The sequence below is a fragment of the Sinohyriopsis cumingii genome, chromosome 2, assembly GCF_028554795.1.
Source record: "Sinohyriopsis cumingii isolate HCF-2022 chromosome 2, ASM2855479v2, whole genome shotgun sequence".
Classification (NCBI taxonomy): Eukaryota; Metazoa; Mollusca; class Bivalvia; order Unionida; family Unionidae; genus Sinohyriopsis; species Sinohyriopsis cumingii.
Window position 1 is genome coordinate 60,573,829 of NC_142962.1, and position 21,698 is coordinate 60,595,526.

A 21,698-nucleotide genomic window follows, 5' to 3' on the forward strand; every position below is an offset into this window, starting at 1 on the left:
ATTTATTTTAAAATCTTACTGACAGGTGGCACCCCATTTATTCTTGGCTGTGTGCTGATTCTCTTGCAAAGAAGGCTCATTCATATAATTTGAATGCTTCAGTGCATCATCAATGAATAGCTATGATGATGTTTCATCAGCAACAATGAAATTAGATGCCACAGTTCTGGTGTTATTATGTATCCTTGTTGGTCTCAACACCCATATTACTTCTAACTATTGTAACTAGCACCTACTGATTGTATTACAAATAGTAGTTAAACAACTGCCATTAAAACAAATAATCTTCATCAAAAACTGACAGTCCAAAAGATCCACATTTAGTTTTGAATTAACACCCTGAAATATGTATTTGTAATGTTCAGGTTACTCATCCATAACACCACTACAATAGCCTGAATGGATGAACACTATGGTGTGAAGACACCTGTATGTGTGCTGCCATGTACCATTATAGGGGTTTCAAACTAGTTTTGAAAATCTTTTTCACTGCCATTTTCTATTTAAGTTTTAGACAGTAAAAGAAAGACAAGTATATTTCTTGTTTAAATGGTAGCTGATTAAGTATTTTTACCTATATGCAATTGCAAGACTGTAATATATGTACCGCTATCAGATAAAATTTATTAAAATTAACAGAATCAATTTTGCTGCTTTACATCATACGGCCAAAATGCAATGCATGTATCTCTACATTCACCACACAATTCAGGTATAAATACTGCATATGTATCATATACTTAAAAAATGTGTTTATAATATACATACAATACGGAAAATGTTCTACTTGAAGATAATGTATTGCTGAAAACCAGGGATGTACAGGTACCAGGATCAGCCACCCAGACCCAGACCCAGCCAGATTTTGTACTACCCACTAAAAACCAACCTGGCCAGGTAGTACCCTGTCCGGGCACTGGCAAAATTTCTCTACACCTCAATCCCTACTTAAAACCAATGTTAAATGGAAATATTTCAAACATCTGCATAATGAGAAACAGAGGGCACCATTTATTTAAAAGAACAAACACAGACAGACAGACAGACAGACACACATACACACACAGAGTGTGTCTTGTTTTGCTCCCATTATTCTGTCCAAAATGAGAAGCCACTTTTCCTTAACATTCAAGCCTAGCTTGACCCTTGCATACTTGATGTCAGATTGGCACCATTTTCATTAAGAACCAATTAGACATCACCATTTTTATTTCGGTCTGACAGAAGAAGTCTTTTACTGAAAACTATACATTGATATACAATTCATTCTGAAGAAGTATCAAAATAAATATTTTGAAGCTGGACACTGCCACAGCCATACCAGAAGCCTGTGTGGCATCATTTTCATTGAGGACCAACCTAGACCTAGGAATGAATGTGTATGCAATGTTGTTTCATGGCAATCCTCCAAGTAGTTTAAGAGAAGCAGCAATAACAAACTTGTGCTAATGGATGGATAGACAATGGATGATGGAAAACGGACCATTCCATGAACTCTTCTGACCTACAGCATCATTTGTGGATCTCAGTAAGGATAGCATTTTCTGAATATAGAAGGATTTTAATGATGAAATAAGGATCAGATTTCAAAATATAATGCACTATTATTTGATATTTAGTTTATTTTATTTTTAAAGCATGATTATATGTGATTTTTGAGAAATTAGCATGAATTACACTACTCATGTTCCAGAATAGATGCTGTAAAGTTCTTTAGGGAAAGAAATATGATGTATTATTTATTTCTGCCTCATTTGTGAGACAAGGCATATCAGTGATATAAGTTTCTCTAAGAGGTGTGATTGCAGGATTCACACTAAAGATTTCTTTAACATATTGCACACAAAAATATTCAACTAAATGTGGAAATCTTGCATCATATTTGCAAGCAATACCATTTGATACATAATTAAAATAATCTCTATATTTAGAAAATTCCCCTTTTTCTCAAACTGAGGAGGAGGGAATTCACCACTGCACACAACCCTATCCATCCCTAAATTTTCACCATAAAATCAAAAGATAAAAAAAAGCAGCAAAGACATACTGAATTTTGTGATGGCACATGAAATTCCTTAGCTCTGAGTATTTTAAATTTCCTTTTGTTCAATTCACCCAAAGCTTCCTGTCCATTATTTGATTGTGCTTGTGTGGACTAGAGGTTGCCAGAATTTAGTTCAATAAACTGAGGCTGGTGTAGGACACAGAGTACTAATGGTATGGAAAAATGGGAACCAGCCTGGAAATGGGTCAACCTAAATAGAGTATATATGGGTTTGGCTGACCAGGATTGGTTAATAATGTAAGTTATGTTGTAGGAAAAATAACCTTTTGAGAGCTTATCCTAGTTGTAAGTGAAAAATAAGAGACATTGTTTTATTGATGGAATTTCAGTCCTTTAACAGTCTTGAGTTTGGAACACTCATTACTAAAATTAGCACCTGACTCTTGGTAAAGGATTGAAAGCACATGTTTCAAACACATGCAGGTCCAGAAAATGCCGCGGCTTATATCCTTTCCTCTACACAGAAGCTGACATCCAGGTTTCATCTATACTGATAAATATAGGTTTGATCATGAGCACTCAAAACTTTAAAGTTATCAAATTTTTAATATCATGGGGTTTGCATAGGTTTACTATAGGAATTGAATTTGTACCATTATCTTTTCTTTTCAACTCTATGCATTAAGGTCTCAGCCAGCAGTTTGAAGCTCAACCTCAAACTTTGAGTTCTCAAACTCAGTCTGAAATAAACTACATCAAAGTGTAGCAAGCTACACAGTACTTCATGGGTCTGAACATTATGGGGTGTAGTAAGGCGTTAATGAGTGGCAGCTACAAAGGTACACTGTAAAATTGCCCTGTATATGTAAAGAGCTGTATTTGATCTTGCATTGGTATCTAATCATTATAAATGATAAATTTACTCACAGCCGTGTTGGCAAGTAGCTCGGTGAATCATCTTTGCTTTTGATGATGTCATTACATTTATTGATGACCTCAAACATGGAAAATGTATCTCCCACACTGAAGAGTGTAGCCAAACATCGTGCCAATAATTTTCGTGTTGGTGGTCCTGGAGCTTCACTAATCTGAGAGGTTAACTGTGCAACTAATTTGGCCTGTTTCTCTTTGAAGTCTGACTGAAATTAAAAAAAAAATAGGCAAAAGCACAATAATGAATCCAGTCAAAGAAGTTCTTAATAATATGAACTGGTTTGAATGTTAAGCTACTGTAATTAAAAGTTTGGCAAAATCCAACTAGATCTGAAGTGGGTGCAATCCCTCCTGCTAAGAGAGTAAAAAATCTGCCGTAGCCCATCCTTGTATGTGACAAACTCTTATCATGATGCAATTGCATAGTAAATTTATCAAACAGGAAGGTATTAACTGTCATGAGTCTGATGGAGAGACAGATGGACACAACATATTTTTCAAAAAATAGTTTTAAAAAGTTGATCAGTCTCCAATCTTTTACAAGACATTTTCCACTCATGATACTACAACAAAGTTTCATGACAATACCTCTAACAGTAAAGGAGATATGAACTGTAACACAGATAACTCTCAAAGTACAAAACAAACAAAGCAGAATCTTTCATGAGACACAAACTCTTGTCATGATGCAAGTGCGTACTAACTTTCTTCAAGAATTTCTAATGGGGAGATATTACCGTAAGTGGAGAAGGGAGCCCCGAGTGTCCAAGTGGTCTAAGGCACTTTACCTTTACATCTCACCTATGTCAGCATCGGGATGAGTAATGGGTTCAGCCAACATGGTTATATGAGAACGCTTGCTAGTTGCTTACTGTAGTTAGTAATTCTTTCCAGGCTTTTCCTGGCTTCTTCCTCCACCAAATATACTAGCCACCATGAATAGCCTATCATGTGCTGAAAAACGGCATAACAAAACCCATGACAAGAAGAACTGGAGAAGAGTGTGACAGATGGACAGACAATTTGAAATGAAAATGGGGGCAATTCATAAGGCTCCAGTTTCTACAGAACATAATGTCTAGTCATGATAAAACAGCATAAAAGATTGAGTACATATAAACATTAATGAAGACTAGAAATAAAACTTCTCCTTTTATATACGTAATTCTCAACAAATTCAAATTTGACTGTAATGTTTATAAAAACAATATTGTGGGCATATAGTAACAATATTGCGAAGAAGATACCACGATTCTGTAAATTGCCTAGTTTTTCCAAGTTTTGATGAGACATCAGATCATGTGGTCCTGTGATGCAATACTAGCCGGTCCTCCGAATACAAACAAAAACACAGTGAGCAAGACAGACATCAAGCCGTACAAATTTAAAACACTTATGGACGAGTCTTTCACTGTTAACATTCATAATGATGAGAATTCTATGCAGTCTCAATTATGAGTGATGATCAAGATAACACTGACAGAGTTGGAGGAAGAATGGCAAACACCCGTTGGTTTTAGATCTACCATCATCGCCTTATACATGTATACTTATTGTCTAACAAAAGGAGAATTATGCATGAATACTTATGCTCTAATAATTGTACCATTGTGCATTAAATAATTATCGTCTAATAATATTATTAGAAGATACGTATACATGATACATGTATACTTATCTTCTAATAATAGTACCATTATACATGTATACTTATTGTCTAATATTAGTACCATTATACATGTATTCTTATTGTCTAATAATAGTACCATTATACATGTATACTTACTGTCTAATATTAGTACCATTATACATGTATACTTATTGTCTAATAATAGTACCATTATGCTTGTATACTTAGCATCTAATAATCATTATACACATATACTTATCTTCTAATAATAGTACCATTATACATGAATACTTATCATCTAATAATAGTACCATTGTGCATGAATACTTATTGTCTAATAATCATTATACATGTATACTTATTGTCTAATAATAGTACCATTATGCTTGTATACTTATCGTCTAATAATCATTATACATGTATACTTATCTTCTAATAATAGTACCATTATGCTTGCATACTTATTGTCTTATAATAGTACCATTATACATGAATACTTATCATCTAATAATAGTACCATTGTGCATGAATACTTATCGTCAAATAATACTACCATTATACATGAATACTTATCTAATAATAGTACTATTGTGCATGAATACTTATCGTCAAATAATAGTACCATTATACATGTATACTTATTGTCTAATAATAGTACCATTATGCTTGTATACTTATCGTCTAATAATCATTATACATGTATACTTATCTTCTAATAATAGTACCATTATACATGTATACTTATTGTCTAATAATAGTACCATTATGCTTGTATACTTATCGTCTAATAATCATTATACATGTATACTTATCTTCTAATAATAGTACCATTATACATGTATACCTATAGTCTAATAATGTACCATTATGCATGTATGTGTATACTTATTGTCAAATAATAGTACCATTATACACGTATACTGTATTTTCGCATATATTAGACGCATCCAATTATAAGACGCACCCATATATGACACGGGTTTTGACGATTTGTGTAAATAATATTTTAAATAAGACGCATACAAATATAAGATGCTCTCGGCCTCACCATCTGCCGAACTGAGCAAACCCTATATTGACTGCAGATGACATAGCGTTGATTTTTTAATAACTTATAAGTGACTTACGGTATTGATCTGTATCTAATATTATTTTGTTAAGTACTATTACATTATTGTTCTAATAAAGTTTAATAAAATCTTTTAATAATTCTGTGTGTTGTTTTGTTCAAATATGTATCAGTAAACATCCGTTTTCAAACCACATGCATCAAAGTGGCTACCGGTACTTTCCTTTGTCATAAATGCAAATATCTCCAATGTTTCAATCACTCACCTATTGTAAACAAGGCTTCATTGACCGTTTTGGCTGGAGTTCAAAGAATTGTTTGAGGCAGGGCCGCAACAGTTATCGTTTGATCTTATCTTCCTCCAGGCCGCTAGGTCTAGGCTTCTGCAGCTGGGGTTAGCATATACCGGTATATAGGGTATACGTGGGATCAATCTCTTGTTATAAATAAATGAGTGATCAATCTCTTGAGTATTTATAAAATTTATAAAATTTTCACGATGACAAAGTGAAAATCATACGTCCAATTTTAAATTAGACGTCATCAAGTTTGCCAAGGAGCATGGCAACAGAGCTGCTGGAAGAGAATTTAGTTGCAGTGAGAAGAATGTGCATGAGTGGAAGTTGGAGGAAGAGGAGCTTAAGAAGATGAATCCAAAGAAACGAGCTCGTAGAGGTAGAAAGGCAAGATGGCCGAACTTGGAAGAAAATCTTGCCAACTGGGTACGCTTGCAATGTGACAGTAACCGTGCAGTTTCAATGATATTGATCAAACTCAAGGCTCAAATTATTGCCACACAAATGAAGATCATGGACTTTCGTGGCAGTGCAAACTGGGTGTACAAGTTCATGAAACTGAACAACCTTGCAGTCCGGGCACGTACAACTGTTGGACAGAAGCTTCCAGACGATTGGGAGAATAAACTGGATGTTTTCAACACCTTTGTTCAGAAGGAAAAACTGAACTGAAGTTAGCAGATGATGACATCATCAACATGGACGAAGTTCCAATGTCATTTGATATTCCAGCTAGCAGATCAGTGGCAGAGAAAGGAGTAAAGACAGTAGCAGTTGATACCACGGGACACGAATGAACGAACTTAACTGTTGTGTTGGCCTGCACAGCTGCAGGAGGAAAACTGAAACCCATGGTTATCTTTAAAAGGATAACCATGCCCAGAGAAACTTTGCCAGCTGGAGTTGTTATTGTCTGCAATAAAAAAGGCTGGATGAATACAGAGGTGATGCAGACCTGGACAGATAAGTGCTTCAGAACAAGAAGAGGCGGATTTTTCAAGAAGCAATCTCTTCTGATTTTCGACACAATGGCTGCCCATAAGGAGACAACTGTGCAGAAACACATCAACAATGCTGGAGCCCACACAGCCATTATACCAGGTGGTCTGACTTGTAAGCTCAAGCCCTTGGATGTTGCCATCAATCATCCATTTAAGACTTTTGTTCGTGAGGAATGGGATTGTTGGATGACTAGCGGTAAGCACACCTTCACGCCAGCTGGTTGACAACGTCATGCAACATACGTAGAGGTGTGTAATTGGGTTCTCCTGGCATGGGAGAAAGTGAAAACAACAATAACAACAACAATCATCAATGACTTCAGAAAGTGTGGGATAATTCCAGAACGATAATTCCAGAAACGGCCACCAATATCAGATCTTCAACGAGGATCGATTAGCAGCAGCTATGGAGGTATTTGGCGACGAAAGTGAATTCGATGAAATTTTCGATGGATATGAAGCAGAAACTGATGACGATGAAGATTAATAGATTGATTTTAAATCAAGACAAACAGTATTTTTAGTAAATGTTTATTATAAAACTTGTTGACTGAGTTTTCATTTGTGTAAAAAAAATAATTAGATAAGACGCCACGAATATAAGACGCATTTATGGTGCAGGGTAAGTAAAATTTTATATAAGATGCATCTTATATACGTGAAAATACGGTACTTATCGTATTGTCTAATAATAGTACCATTACACATGTATACTTATCTTCTAATAACAGTACCATTATACATATTTACTTATTGTCAAACAAAGGCCTCCTTATGCATATATACTTATTGTCTAATAATAGCACCTTTATGCATGTATACTTATTGTCTAATAACAGTACCATTGCACATGTATACTTATTGTCTAATAATAATAGTACCATTATACATGTATACTTATTGTCTAACAAAAGTACCCTTATGAGTGTACACTTATCGACTAATAAGAGTATCATTATGCATATATACTTACTGTATATTAATAGCACCATCTAATATTTCTGTTTTGAGTATGTCTATTGTAATATGATCAACAGAGAACAATGCCATCATACCCAAATAGTTTAAACATGCTCATGATTAGCGAAATGGGATATCTTGGTTTATTTAGGGTGGGACTAATATATTTGTTAGTTCAAGGCAGTAGTTCTGATGAACAGCCAAAGGAATATCTGGAACAGCACCAATTTTTAGTCTTGACCTAATATTTGAGTATCTAAGAGCAGCCATTCTTCACGATCCCTCTCGTAACATTCCTTTGAGAAATCTAATGAGCACAGAATACTATATGGTGTTTGATTTAAAATCAACTCACTTGCAATAATACTTAATTTACACTTTTCACTTTTGGAAAAGAAAAAAAAATGTAGTCCAAAGCCTTTTCTTAATGTGATAGTGCATCTGTAAGCAATGCAAAACAGTATTGTCTTTCACATGAAATTAACCCAAGCAACTGGCAGTTGAGATGCTGGAGTTGCTACTTTGACATCATATTACGAAAGTAACCAAATGGGTGAGGAAATTATGCCTACGAGGTCACGGGAATTCAACTCCCAGAAACTGTGTCAATAATTAAATACTGGCATTACGATTGGACATGAAAAACAGCACAGGTGGCAGCAGAGATGAGGAACTACAACCTATCCCTACTGGGCATTAGCGAGACAAGTTGGATTCAATCTGGACAAAGAAGACTGATGACAGGAGAGATGCTACTGTATTCAGGATATAAAGAAGATGGTGTGCCTCATACATAGGGGGTGGGGCTCATTCTGTCGAAGCAAGCATATAATGCACTGATAGGATTGGAACCACACAGGCCCAGAATCCTCATGGCAACTTTTAGGAACAAGGAGAAAATAAGATGAACGTCATACAGTGCTACGCTTCAACAAATGAGGGTGAAGAAAAAGATAAGGACCAGTCTTACAACATACTACATAATATAGTAGAGAACATTCTGGACAAAGACATCAACATCCTCATGGGTGACTTCAATGCCAATGCTGGGTCAGACAACAAAGGGTATGAACAAGCCATGGGGATCCACGGCCTGGGTGAGATGAACGAAAATGGAGAGAGATTTGCAGACCTTTGTGCACTGAACAACCTGGTCATCAGGGGTACCATCTTTCCCTACAAGAGAATCCACAAGAACATATGGATATAACCAGACCATGTGACAAAAAATCAGACTGACCACATCTGCATAGCCAAGGAGTTTAGAAGATCCCTGCAAGATGTGAGGGTGAAGAGGGGAGCAGATGTGGCATCTGACTACCACTAAGTCGTTGCAAGGCTGAAACTTAAGCTGAAGAATAGCTGGATGGGCACAAATGAGAAGAAAACAAAGTATAACATCAGCATTTTGAAAGATGCAAAAACTACACAAGAATACAGACTGACACTTAACAAGTACCAAGTGCTACAAAAGCTTCTTGAAGATGGGGAAAACAATGCGAACAACGGATGGCAGAAAGTTAAGGAGGCAATAAAATCAAAATGCCAAGAAGTACTAGGCCCCATGAAACACCAGCAGAAAGAATGGATTTCAGCCAAAACATTGTGCAAAATCCAGGAGCAGAAACAGATGAAAACTGCAGTAAATAGCAGTAGGACAAGAACTACAAAAGTAAAGTTACAAAAAGAGTACACTGATGCCTATAGAGAAGTGAAAACAAGCATCAAGTTAGACAAGAGAAACTACGTTGAAGGACTGGCAGCAGAGGCAGAAGAAGCGGCTGCCAGTGGAAAATATGAAGCTGTACAACATCACCAAGACCCGTAAAAGACAAGCAGGGAAAGACCATAGCAAGTACAGAACACCAAATGAATAGATAGAACATTTTGAAGAACTGTTGAACTGGCCAGTACCACTAAATCCCCAAGAAATCCACCCAGCCAATGCAGATCTCCTCATAAGCTTTGACGATCCTACCAGAGATGAGATCAGGAAAGCCATCACCCAGCTGGACCTGATGACATCCCAGCAGAAGCCCTCAGAGCAGACCTAGAGGCTTCAGTGGAAATGCTATACCCCCTCTTTGAGAAGATCTGGGAGGAAGAAGAAATATCGACTGACAGGAGGGAGGGATATAGAAAGGCAACCTCAGCAATTGCTCTAACTACAGAGGAATCACAGTCCTGTCAGTACCTGGGAAAGTCTTCAACCGGGACCCTCTTGGAAAGGATGAAAGAGGAAGTCAACCCACAGTTACAAGTTGAGCAAGTGGGCTTCCGGCAGAACAGATCATGTATGGACCAAATAGCTACTCTTAACTCTTTGCATCACAGTCAAGCAGTCGTTGGAGTGGAATTCTTCACTCTACATAAACTTTTTTGATTATGAAAAGGCATTCGACAGCATGGACTGAGAGACGCTCTGGAAACTTCTTCACCACTATGGCAAGCATCCCAACCAAGCTGGTGAACCTGATGAAGAACACTTATAACGGAATGTCCTGCAGAGTCATTCATGCAGGACAGCACAAAGACAGCTTCCTAGTGTGGACTGGCTTGAGGCAAGACTGCTTGCTGTCGCCATTTCTCTTCCTTCTTGCCATTGACTGGATTATGAAGATGTCCACCAATGGGCAGAGAAATGGGATCCAGTACACATTGCGGAGTCAAATTGAGAACCTGGACTTTGCCGATGACCTAGCACTCTTGTCCTACAGTCAGCAACAAATGCAGGATAAGACTGACATACTGGCAGCAACATCAGCACAGGTTGGCCTCAACATCCACAAAGACAAGACCAAGATCCTCAAGATCAATTATGTCAGTAACAAATGAGTCACACTGCATGGAAGTCCCCTGGAAGAGGTGGAGTCCTTCACGTACCTGGGCAGCATTATCAACCAGCAGGATGGCACAGATGCAGACGTCAAGGTAAGGATCGGAAAGACGACAGCAGCTTTCAAACAACTCAAGAACATCTGGAGCTCCAAAGAATTTCCAAGATCAGACTGCTCAACTTCAACGTGAAGTCAGTCCTACTGTATGGAGCAGAGACCTGGAGAACCACCAAGTGGACCGTAAAGAGAGTTCAGACCTTCATCAACAGTTGCCTAAGAAGAATTCTCCAGATCTGCTAGCCAGACATAACCCGCAAGGCCAAACTGTGGCAGAAAACCTCCCAGCTACCGGTAGAGGACGAGATCAAGAAGAGAAGGTGGGGTTGGATAGGACACACGCTATGTAAGCTGCCAACTAACATTACCAGACAGGCATTGAGGTGGAACCCTCAAGGCATTCGGAGAAGGGGCCAACCATGAAACACCTGGCGATGTGACCCTGAGGCAGATATCAGAAAGCTGGGTCACACCTGGAATCAGCTCTAGTGGGTGGCACAGGACAGAAGTCTCTGGCGATCTTTTGTGGGAAGCCTATACCCCAGCAGGGGTGACAGGCAAAATTGAACTGATTATGATTGGAGATGATGCTTCAGAAAAAGGATTTCTCCTACAGTTCTTTAATTATTATTGAATATTTCCATTGATTTGTAGTTTCCTTTAAGTAAACAAAAGTGTGATGGATGGACAAAGCTGACTACAGCACACCACCATCACCAATACCCCAAACCTTGCAGGGGTGGGATAGGTGAGACTACAGTAAAACTTGGTGTGAACGAAAAAGTTCCAACACAGTACATGCAATTATATTATTTATTAGTATAATTAGAATAAAACAATTAATCAATAAACAATAGATCAAATTCAAGAATCAGTGAATCATTTAACTTATATTTGTTAAATAATGTGCTACTGGACTATCAGTATGTAATCACCATACATTCAGACCTACCAAAAATGATAAAGAGATACAGTAACATCAACTGCTAACAAGAATGAATGATTGAATAAATGTAAACATGTATACTTGAGTTTGAAGGCATACAAATTTTTTTTTTATTCATTAAGGACTATCTTCTAAGCATTGGGTTGAATCCAAATTTCCTTCATTTCATGGAAGGCATTCTAAGGTAACAGAGAGATGGTCTTCATTCCTTAGCTGTAACATGACCTTATCTGACTGTAAAAGAGGCTTGTAAAAAAAGCTTACGTTTATACTTTCTTGTCTCAGTATCTGCAAGTGCACAGAATTCACCTGAGCAGTTCTAGTTGCATTCATTTACATATACATGTGAAGAGGCGCTCGTTTTTTAATCTAAATTCATATAAAGAATTGATGTAATTTTATGTACCAAGATCCTGGTTTACAGATGAAATGGCTGGCAGAAACTATATTATCTGCTGGTGGGTTTGGGGATGTAGAATATGGCTGATGTTCTCTCCTACATGTCATAAAAGTGGCAGCTAATGGAGGTAATCTGTTTTGCTGTGATGGAGTTACAACTGGGAAGCTCTTGGAATTTTTACAAGATTGCAATTTAGACAGAAAAATTATGACCTAGTCTGGGGCCCGTAGCTTTATTTTCTATTCCTTATTTCTGAGTTTTTGCACCATCTTTACATTTAATATTTGGTCATACAGTGGATATTTGTTTTTGGGTTGGAGGGGTTTGTTGTTCTGGGAATTCTGGAAAGAACTTTGTAACTAAGTAAAAACCATTATTTTCTTGTCAGATTTATCATGAACTTGACCTTCGAACCCACAATTCTAATGGTTTCATATTTAATCTAAGTTTTAGCAAACCACAAAGTTTTTGGCCAGTCTTGAACAAAAGTTATTGTGCAAAACCCATTTTCTTGCCAGTCTCAATGAGACTGACCTTTGACCTTTTCATCCCAATATCAATCAGCCTTTTTTTCTTACCCAAAGTGTAATCCATAAAGAACTGGACAGTAAAGGTATATGTCTGGAAACTGAAATTTTTGTGCAAAACCAATTTATCATTCTTCCACCCAATTAATTAATCATTAACCTTTCAACAACAAACTCAATAGGTATCTTCCTTACTCCAAGTAGTGTATATGCCATCTACAAAGTTTAATACAGATCTCTGATGTACAAATAACGTTATAGTGCATAAAACATTTTCTTCTTTCTATTAGCGATCTTGACATTTAACCTTTTGAATCCAAAACTAGTAGCATTTATCCTTATCCCAAATGCAAGCCATTCACAACTTTTTGGTCCAGGAATGTGATGTAGAACTATTATTATTATGTAGACACAATGTCTTCTTTCAGTCAGTGACCCTGACCTTGTCCTTTTGATCCCAAAATTGAAAGACTTCTTCCTTACCACAACTGCAAGCCATCAACAAAGTTTTGTAAAAGTAGATGAATTCAAACTAAAGTTACTGTATGGTAATGAAATAGGTCATGGTAAGGCAGATGGACAAACAAGTCTCATACCATTATATACTCTGCCTCTTGGTGACACAGAAATATAAATTATTTAAAACTATTTAATTTTTAAGCATTTTGTCTAAAGCTGTCAATGTACTACTCTTACCATTGAAGAGTCCATGTTTTATTATGGCGCATTTGATCGAAACAAACCATGGTACTTCGACAAGTTCCAGATCATGCAGATATGAAATGATAGAACTTAATGACTGTGAACACTCAATCATATAAAGCCATGTAATTAGTCTTTCATGAAGCCATTTACACATTCTAAAAGATATGATTAATGTCTTGAAGGTGAAGACTTGGCCTGGTATGGAAAGTTTCTACATTGTGGTTTTCACAAACTATCTCACCAAATTTTTAAAAAATGCAACTAGTTCTAGATGATGGAGTGAAACAACCAATGCATTCATGAAATTCTTGCACTCTGTCGAGACACCCCTGAATATGCTGTTTATACTTAAGATTTCAGGTTAACGACTCAGATTCTGAGACGCAAGTGTATAATGTGATCAGAGTTTAGGGTTTCTGCTGCTGGGAGTTAATCAGTACACATTACAGAGTTAAGTTCTCAGTACCAACTTGGAAGCACATTACTAGGTATACATGAAAAAATAATGGACATTTTTTAGGCAAAATAAAACCTGTAATTGAACAATCAAACTGCTGATAACTAAATGATCAAATTCTTGATCCAACCTTGATAACTGCAGTCAGGCAGAAATTAAATAATCAAATGTGAAATAATCATTGGTATGAAGTTGTGGCTGGGAGGTTTGTGAAAACTATTTGATCGGCTCCAACCGAGTGAAACTATGCTGAGAAAGCACCGTATTTCCTTCTTTTAAAAATCTTATCTGGTTTGAGCAGAAACATATCTTGTTCTGACATTGTTATCTTAAGGAAGAAAGTGCACAAATTCCACAGCTTCTCAGCTTATCTTTTCTGTCATACAACCAGGTTTTGAGTACTGAGTAAGTATGGTGCCAGGTAACAAAAATATGTACTGAGGTAAACAACACATTTGTGAATGTACATACATTCTCATCAAAGACATTTTGTCTGTAGTCTAACACTGTTAATCAATTGTCAGTTTCCTTCTGTGTTAGAGCCATATAATTTTGGGTATGGTGGTAGTGGTGAGGCTTGTGCTTTTCAGAAAAATATTTCCAGCAACCAAATTGTTTGAAAAACTACTCTTGCACTGATTTGTATAAAAATAAGAAATAATTATATCACATTAGCTGAAAAAGGATCATCTTCAGATAATATAAAACAAAAAAGCAGCCCAGTTGGAATAAAAATCTCAGGTACCCCCACCCCACTCCCCCAAACATTAAATGGTTGGTCCCTCAGTTTTGCATAAGACTTGTTTTTAAATTCAGGTATTCTGAGGTGATCTGTCATTTCGCTGCAATGAAAACTTTGTTTTTATCCATCATGAAATTATTATGTTTAGGACCTTGTTTGGTAGTACTAATTACATGCTTAAATAACATTCTTAGGTTTCACTGTCAATAATAGCATAAAATACTTATGTAGATTATTTAGGTATAGTGACTTGATTTATAGCTTTACTGGTCAAAGACTATTAGACCATATGGGATGGCCAGCTGTTTGTTGCCTGTTTGTCCATTAACACAAATTTGTTACTGTTACTCCTCCTAAACTACTTAAAAAATTGCAAAAAATCTTTAAACACTCAGACATCCTATAAGGCAACTGCAACAGCAATCTTGAAGATCTTGTCTACACATCCTGAATGGAAAATCCTATTTGCCAAGGCTTTCTTTTCAAGATTTATGATATCTACTTGGTCTTTAAAATGGTGCCATTTGGACAGTTACTATGACTGCCGCAGTGGCCATCTTGAAAAATCTTATCACTACTCCTCCTGGACAGAAAGTTATACTGACATTGGCTTTTCACCACAAGATTTCTTATGATGTCCAGTTATGCTAGGTGATTGGTCACTGGTCAAAAACTGGTCAAGCAACAAAGGTCTGGCAGATGAGTATGCCTCTGACATATTACATCAAGATCACTGCTCTTCCTTGTTGTCAGGAAGATACGATGTTTATACTGGTCACAGGCACTAAGTTTATCTTTAGAAAGCACTGCTATTGGTCACAGGCACTAAGTATACCTTTAGAAACCACTGCTCCTCCCTGCCAGGAAGGCATGACTCACTCTCAGGTAATTTCCTCTCTTAAGAGGGGTCAAGGATCTATCCTTCACTGGCACTAACAGAATCAGACTGAGCATCTGGGATCATTTGCCTTTTGGCCATCTCTGAACCACACAGATTACACCTTATTTCTCCCCTGTGGGAGAGCTGACTTCCCTAAACTAATGCATGATAGATAGGCAGTGTGTATATATCCTACAGGGCCTTCTTGTGCCCACACTTACCTACAGCATGCAACATATTAATCTCTGAAAGAGAAAAATTTACCCCAAAAAGGTAACTGGGAACCAAAGAAGGGCAGGTATACTTACCCTAACACCAGTTACTAAGGGGTTAACACCGAAACACTGCCTGCTAAGCAATGCACAAAAATGACTCTTTTAATATGGGATTTTCACCTCAAGGCTTATGTCAAGCCAGGCCTAAAGGAAATGGTGCCATTCAGACATCCAATATGGCAAATGTGTTGTTGCTAAGAAAACAGAGTTAAAATGTGACTTGTGGAGGGTGACAGCTGGTCTTATATGACCTATGTCACATGATTTGTTTCTCTTTAAAAAGTGTGTGGGTGAAAATGCTGATTTATAAATGTGAAGTCTCCAGCCTACTCCAATAATGCCTCCCATCCATTTAACATCTAAAATTATGCTTGGATAGGCTCAATCTCCTGTATTAGTTCCAAAACATAAGAAAATCTTTCTTGTTTAAAATGTTCCCAGGTGACAAAGTCACTCAAAGCCTTGAGATTTATAACTTGTTTGAATTTCCATCACATTTACATATAATGAACATATCTGAAATAAACATCCCCTTCTTGTGAAAAGAAAGTACAATCACTCTTTTCCTTAACATTTTGTCTGCTTCATATTGTACCAGAATCTTCTGTTCATCAGAAATATTTATGTCATACAGTAGTCTGCCTTTATATGTAATTATTTCAAATTCAGATTTATAACCATCAGCCTTTTAAAAAAATCCAATTGTGAGATGTCCACAACATCCATTCTCCTAGACATCTACTTAATTGTGCTATACATGAATTTCACCGTCAGTAATGTTGAATATCTCCCTGCTGAGATGTGCAGTTTTCTCCTGCATGAGTTGCATTCAGGTGGCCATATTGATTGGGGTTATTACATGGTTAGCATCTGTTGAATCCTCTCCCTCCTGTATGGTCTAGTGGGCCCCTACTATAGTATCCCCTACCTCTGTCAAGCAATTAAAAGCATAATCATCTTGCCTGAGGTAATGTCCAGCCTCACATTTCCTTATTTCTTGAGAGACATCATGGCATCATCAAAAAAAAAGGAAAAAGAAGGGGTCTGACTCTTCATATTGCACAGACTGGCATTCTTCTTATAGATCATAAATGACTCATGAATTCAGTTTCCCATTCATTTTGAACTTTTGTTACAATTATATGGTCTTAAACTAAGTAACAGAAATAAGGAAAAACCAAAAAGATTTTGTACAAATTAATAATTAAACATACTAAGTTATAAAATTAAAATTTAAGAGGAACTTACAGTATTATTAATTAAATCCAAAATAATCCTAAAAATGTTCTACACATGTCCCAAACAACTGAGTGTTCCAAATGAATTCCAGGTCCTGAATGTGCTGTCATACTAGCAGATCTGAATGTGCTAAAGTGTCAACAGTCCTAATGTATCACAATGGCATTGTCCAAAGCTCATTTGAATGAATTCACAATAATCCAAACAAATGGTTCCTCTCAAATTTTATCTAAACACAACATTAAATACATCTAAAGACTGATATTAAAACAAGAACATAGGAAAACAGGAATGAATTAACTGTTCACTTCTTCACCTTATTTACATACTATGGCTCTAAATCTCAATATTTTCCTACTTGATCTCTTTTGCAATACCTCCCACGATACATATTTCACAACACCTCATGTCACAACAAAACCCACCTGACTTGTCAACAGGTCTATTATTTCAACTGATTTTAAAACCTGTAAAATCCTATTTATAACTTGCATGCAATCAAACATCACGCACCAAAAGTCAAAGACACAATATAGCAATACTGGTACATAACATTTTCTATATGTTTGTCCAAAGCATATTTATTTTAGTAGGTCTGCTATTAACAACTGAATTATCATATCTAACATTTCTTTCACTGAAATATTTCTTTACTGATGATACATCTATATTATAGGATCATACCATCTTTTGTAAACATTTTTTAAATGGTCAGGTCAGTTTTGTATCTCTAGAGATGTTTTGCAAAGATGACCCAAATCATTTACACCCCACCCACCCTTTCTTGTTTGTACCATGTACTGGCCTTAAATACATAGCATACCCGTAACATGAAAATTAGAAGGAATTAATATATACGATGATCTTACAGTTTTCATAAATCATTTATTTTGTTAACATAAATAATCTCTTGCTCTATGAGTTACGGGGCCCCGAGTGGCCGAGTGGTCTAAAGCGCTCTCCGTTACGGATCACTGCCATCTCACCTCTGTCTGCGTGGGTTCGAGTCTCGGATTCAGCCAATGTGGGTATGTGAGAAAGCTTGCCAGTAGCTTCTCATGGGTCGGGGGTTCTTTCTGGGTTTTCCCAGGTTCTTCCTCCACCATTAATACTGGCTGCCATGTATAGCCTATCGTGTGCTGAAAAATGGCGTTAAACCCTACAACAACAACAACAACAACAATCTATGAGTTACTGAACTGGAGTTTGCTAAGAGGTTTTTAAACTTGTATACACAATTATTCATGCAGCTGCAGCAATTAAATAAAAAAATGCAATGCAAACATTACTGCAGATATATAATTTTCTTACATGACAAAATGGCAGCCAAGGTGCAGATATGGATGGCATCAGTTAAAGTTTCCCAGACTTGCATGTTTGTCTGCAACTTGTGCCTGTGCAGCTTTTCTAGCCAACTGTGTGAAGATAATTATGATTACCATGTTGGCAGCTTTATAGCATCTGACACATTTTAAGTATGCCTTTCTAATTACCGCATCTTTTCACTAAGACTGAATATTGTTTGTACTTTATCTCCTCAACCTCCCTGAAGAACTGAAGCAGAGGTTTTAATATTTTATGATACCTTTCTCTACATTCAATAAATGATTCTTCACGCACAGAAAACATATACACTACATGAAACTATACATACTTCAGTTATCTACATACTGGACCTATATAAAATGCAGAAAATTATGATAATTATTTTGTTGACCTCTCTTGTATTTTGTCATCCATTTCCTAACTGCACAGGCATTTTATCCTAATTGTTCTTCAGAGACCAAATGGAACCACAATCTCCATATAGTATGTCCCACACTATGTTCATGGTGGTATACTGGCCATAAAAATGTGCATACCTACCACAGCTGATTACCTCCCCTTGGCAGGAAAACGTCAATATGCTGTCAATTTCATGATACAATGTAATCTGGAGAAAGCTGTACAAGCCTCTTTATTAACGTTGCATCAGAAAAGTTTGATTAATTTGTGTGTATCTCTTACACAGAGTGTGAAACTTCTTCAAATTATGTCAGTGAAAACTCAATCGACTCCCAATCTGATGGGTTATGTCCCTTTAAGTTTAATTTTTTTCACATTAGCAGGCATCATAACACAGATCTCCCCCATTATAATACACCACAGTATAATGTGATTCCAGCTATAATGCATTACTAATATGGACCCCATGACCAAAATCATACTAATTTATAAATAAGAGGTGATGAAAACAAGGTGAAACCTGAGTCTTATATCTTCATTTTCTTTTAAAAATGCCATCATTTAACAAATTTGATAGTTCCCGCTATACCACAGTTCTGTATATTATGCTTTTTTCAATTTCTGTGGTTCCATATATATCATTGCACTTGGTACATATCTGTACCTAAGGCAGTTGGTAGCTATGGATCCCGACTACCAAGTTATAAAGAGAGCTGTATCCATGAAATGTTATCTAGTGCTAGTGAGCTTCCTCATTTAACCCAATATTTTACTGACCCATGAGCTGCAACTGCTACCTGACTCTTCTGTTAACTCAAGTTGCAAATTGGTGACCTGCATTTCTGCTCCAGGGTTTGGAGCAACACTTTTCTGAATGTGTACTCATGCAATTTCAAGATGTAAAAAACACTAAAAATGTTATTGGCTTGTTATTTTATTACTTATCTGTGAAGTTTCTGAAATGAAAATACCCTGCAATCTACTATGAGATGCATAACAGATGGCCCAGCTGTGTACACTTAAACATAAAATAACATCATTCAGATATCACAATAAAAACAGTCTGTTTGTTCTTTAAACCTCCCCATGGATTTACAAAATTACTTTTTTAATGGATTATTAGCATCAGTGGAGAAAATCAGGGGAATACCTTATAATTAATTTTGAACCCTGTGCAAAAACAATCAACTATGGAACAGAACCTGTACAAGGATTGCTATATAATTTTATAAGTTGTGTTACTGACCAGATTTTAATCTTGTGTTAAGAAAGATCTAATTTTTTAATTTCTCGCCAAGGAAAACATAAACTAAACTCCTGATTAATATAGTAATAACTGGTGTTGTTTTTTTCAATTACATTAAATGCTGTTTGTGGAATATCTGACCAATGGTAGATTTGAAATTCAATTTGCTGTACGCCATAAATGCTCAAAGACCGTATCAAAAGAAGAAGCTTCCACAAAATTAGAATTTTGTTTATACATTTTAGGAATGCATTTTATGCATAATTTTTCTAAAGAAGATGAGCAGAATGCCAACAAATCCCCAACCCCATCCTATTTCCATCATTTAGGAGATAAGCAGAATGCCTACAAATCCCCAACCCCATTCCATTTCCATCATTTGGGAGATAAGCATGATGCCTACAAATCACCAACCCTATCCCATTTCCATCATTTAGGAGATGAGCAGAATGCCTACAAATCCCCAACCCCATCCCATTTCCAACATTTAGGAGATGAGCAGAATGCCTACAAATCCCCAACCCCATCCCATTTCCATCATTTAGGAGATGAGCAGAATGCCTACAAATCCCCAACCCCATCCCATTTCCATCATTTAGGAGATGAGCAGAATGCCTACAAATCCCCAACCCCATCCCATTTCCATCATTTAGGAGATAAGCAGAATGCCTACAAATCCCCAACCCCATCCCATTTCATCATTTAGGAGATGAGCAGAATGCCTACAAATCCCCAACCCCATCGCATTTCCATCATTTACAGGCCGAGAGTAACCATAAAAGAAGCAAAAATAACTTTGAAACAAAATAAAATTTTACTTGTAATCAAAAAAATGATACTAGTTTTGATGTGAAAAGATAAACTTATCTGATTTTTACCAATTTATATTCACTAGACTATTCAAGAGCTTAGATGTAACAAAACCTATAAGAAAGAGGTACAAGTGATATCACTATTAATTCCTGCAGTATTCCATACAAGTACTGTAGTATTATTGTTACTGCCGGAAAAATGGCTAAAGTTGCTACATTATTGCCAAGGGAAGTAACTGGTAAATTGTCTGTTCTAGATACAATTTCAATGTGCACATAGGGAACCAAAGTAGGAACAAGTCAAGGTGTCATAAACATGATGTCAAAAATGGCATTATCACAGAAATATCATCTCTCTGTGTGTCTCCCATATGGAGCATAGGCAAGTGATGACTCCTCTCCATTTCACTGTCTTCCACCACCAGCGATTTGTAATGTGAACATTTTTAATCATTCCCATCACCGTATTGTACAACCCAAGAAGTAAAATAAGTCTGATCAACAAGACCAGACTTTAGAAATCTTTATTCTTTGATTATTTTTAAACCAGAGCATAATGAAAGTTTACATCAATCTATGCCAAGGAACAGCTGTACAGCTGCAACTGTATATACTTCACCTAATATATCTGATTACCAACTCCTTTTCTTGAACTACTGAATAAACATGAAACAATAAGAACTGACAATGGACATGTTGCAGTATCTACCTGGGATAAAATGTGCTTGCAACCCAGAAAAAAAACCCAAAAAAGTAAACACCCAGCACGGTCTGACATCTTTCAATGCCATAGCACTTAAAGTACTCATAGAAATGAGTCTGCATTACTTCAACGAATTCAGCATAAAAAGCTACAATACTGAAGTAAAAGCAAGACGATTCCCTGACTAATGGAATTCTTTATCCTCCTATGTAAAACTTATTTCTTAGCCCTATTTTTCCTAACTCTGCAACAT

The 21,698-nt window shown here is 36.5% G+C and overlaps 1 protein-coding gene across 3 annotated transcripts in view; it reads right to left on the reverse strand.

The window, feature by feature from the left end:
* Positions 1-21,698, reverse strand: part of LOC149804999 (HEAT repeat-containing protein 5B-like) — a 179,125-nt gene that overhangs the window by 112,769 nt on the left and 44,658 nt on the right. For all 3 annotated transcript variants that reach the window (XM_089946429.1, XM_089946427.1, XM_089946428.1), the window contains exon 3: positions 2,933-3,144. In XM_089946429.1, the coding sequence (XP_089802555.1) occupies positions 2,933-3,144 (212 nt within the window). The remainder of the gene's footprint in view (positions 1-2,932; positions 3,145-21,698) is intronic.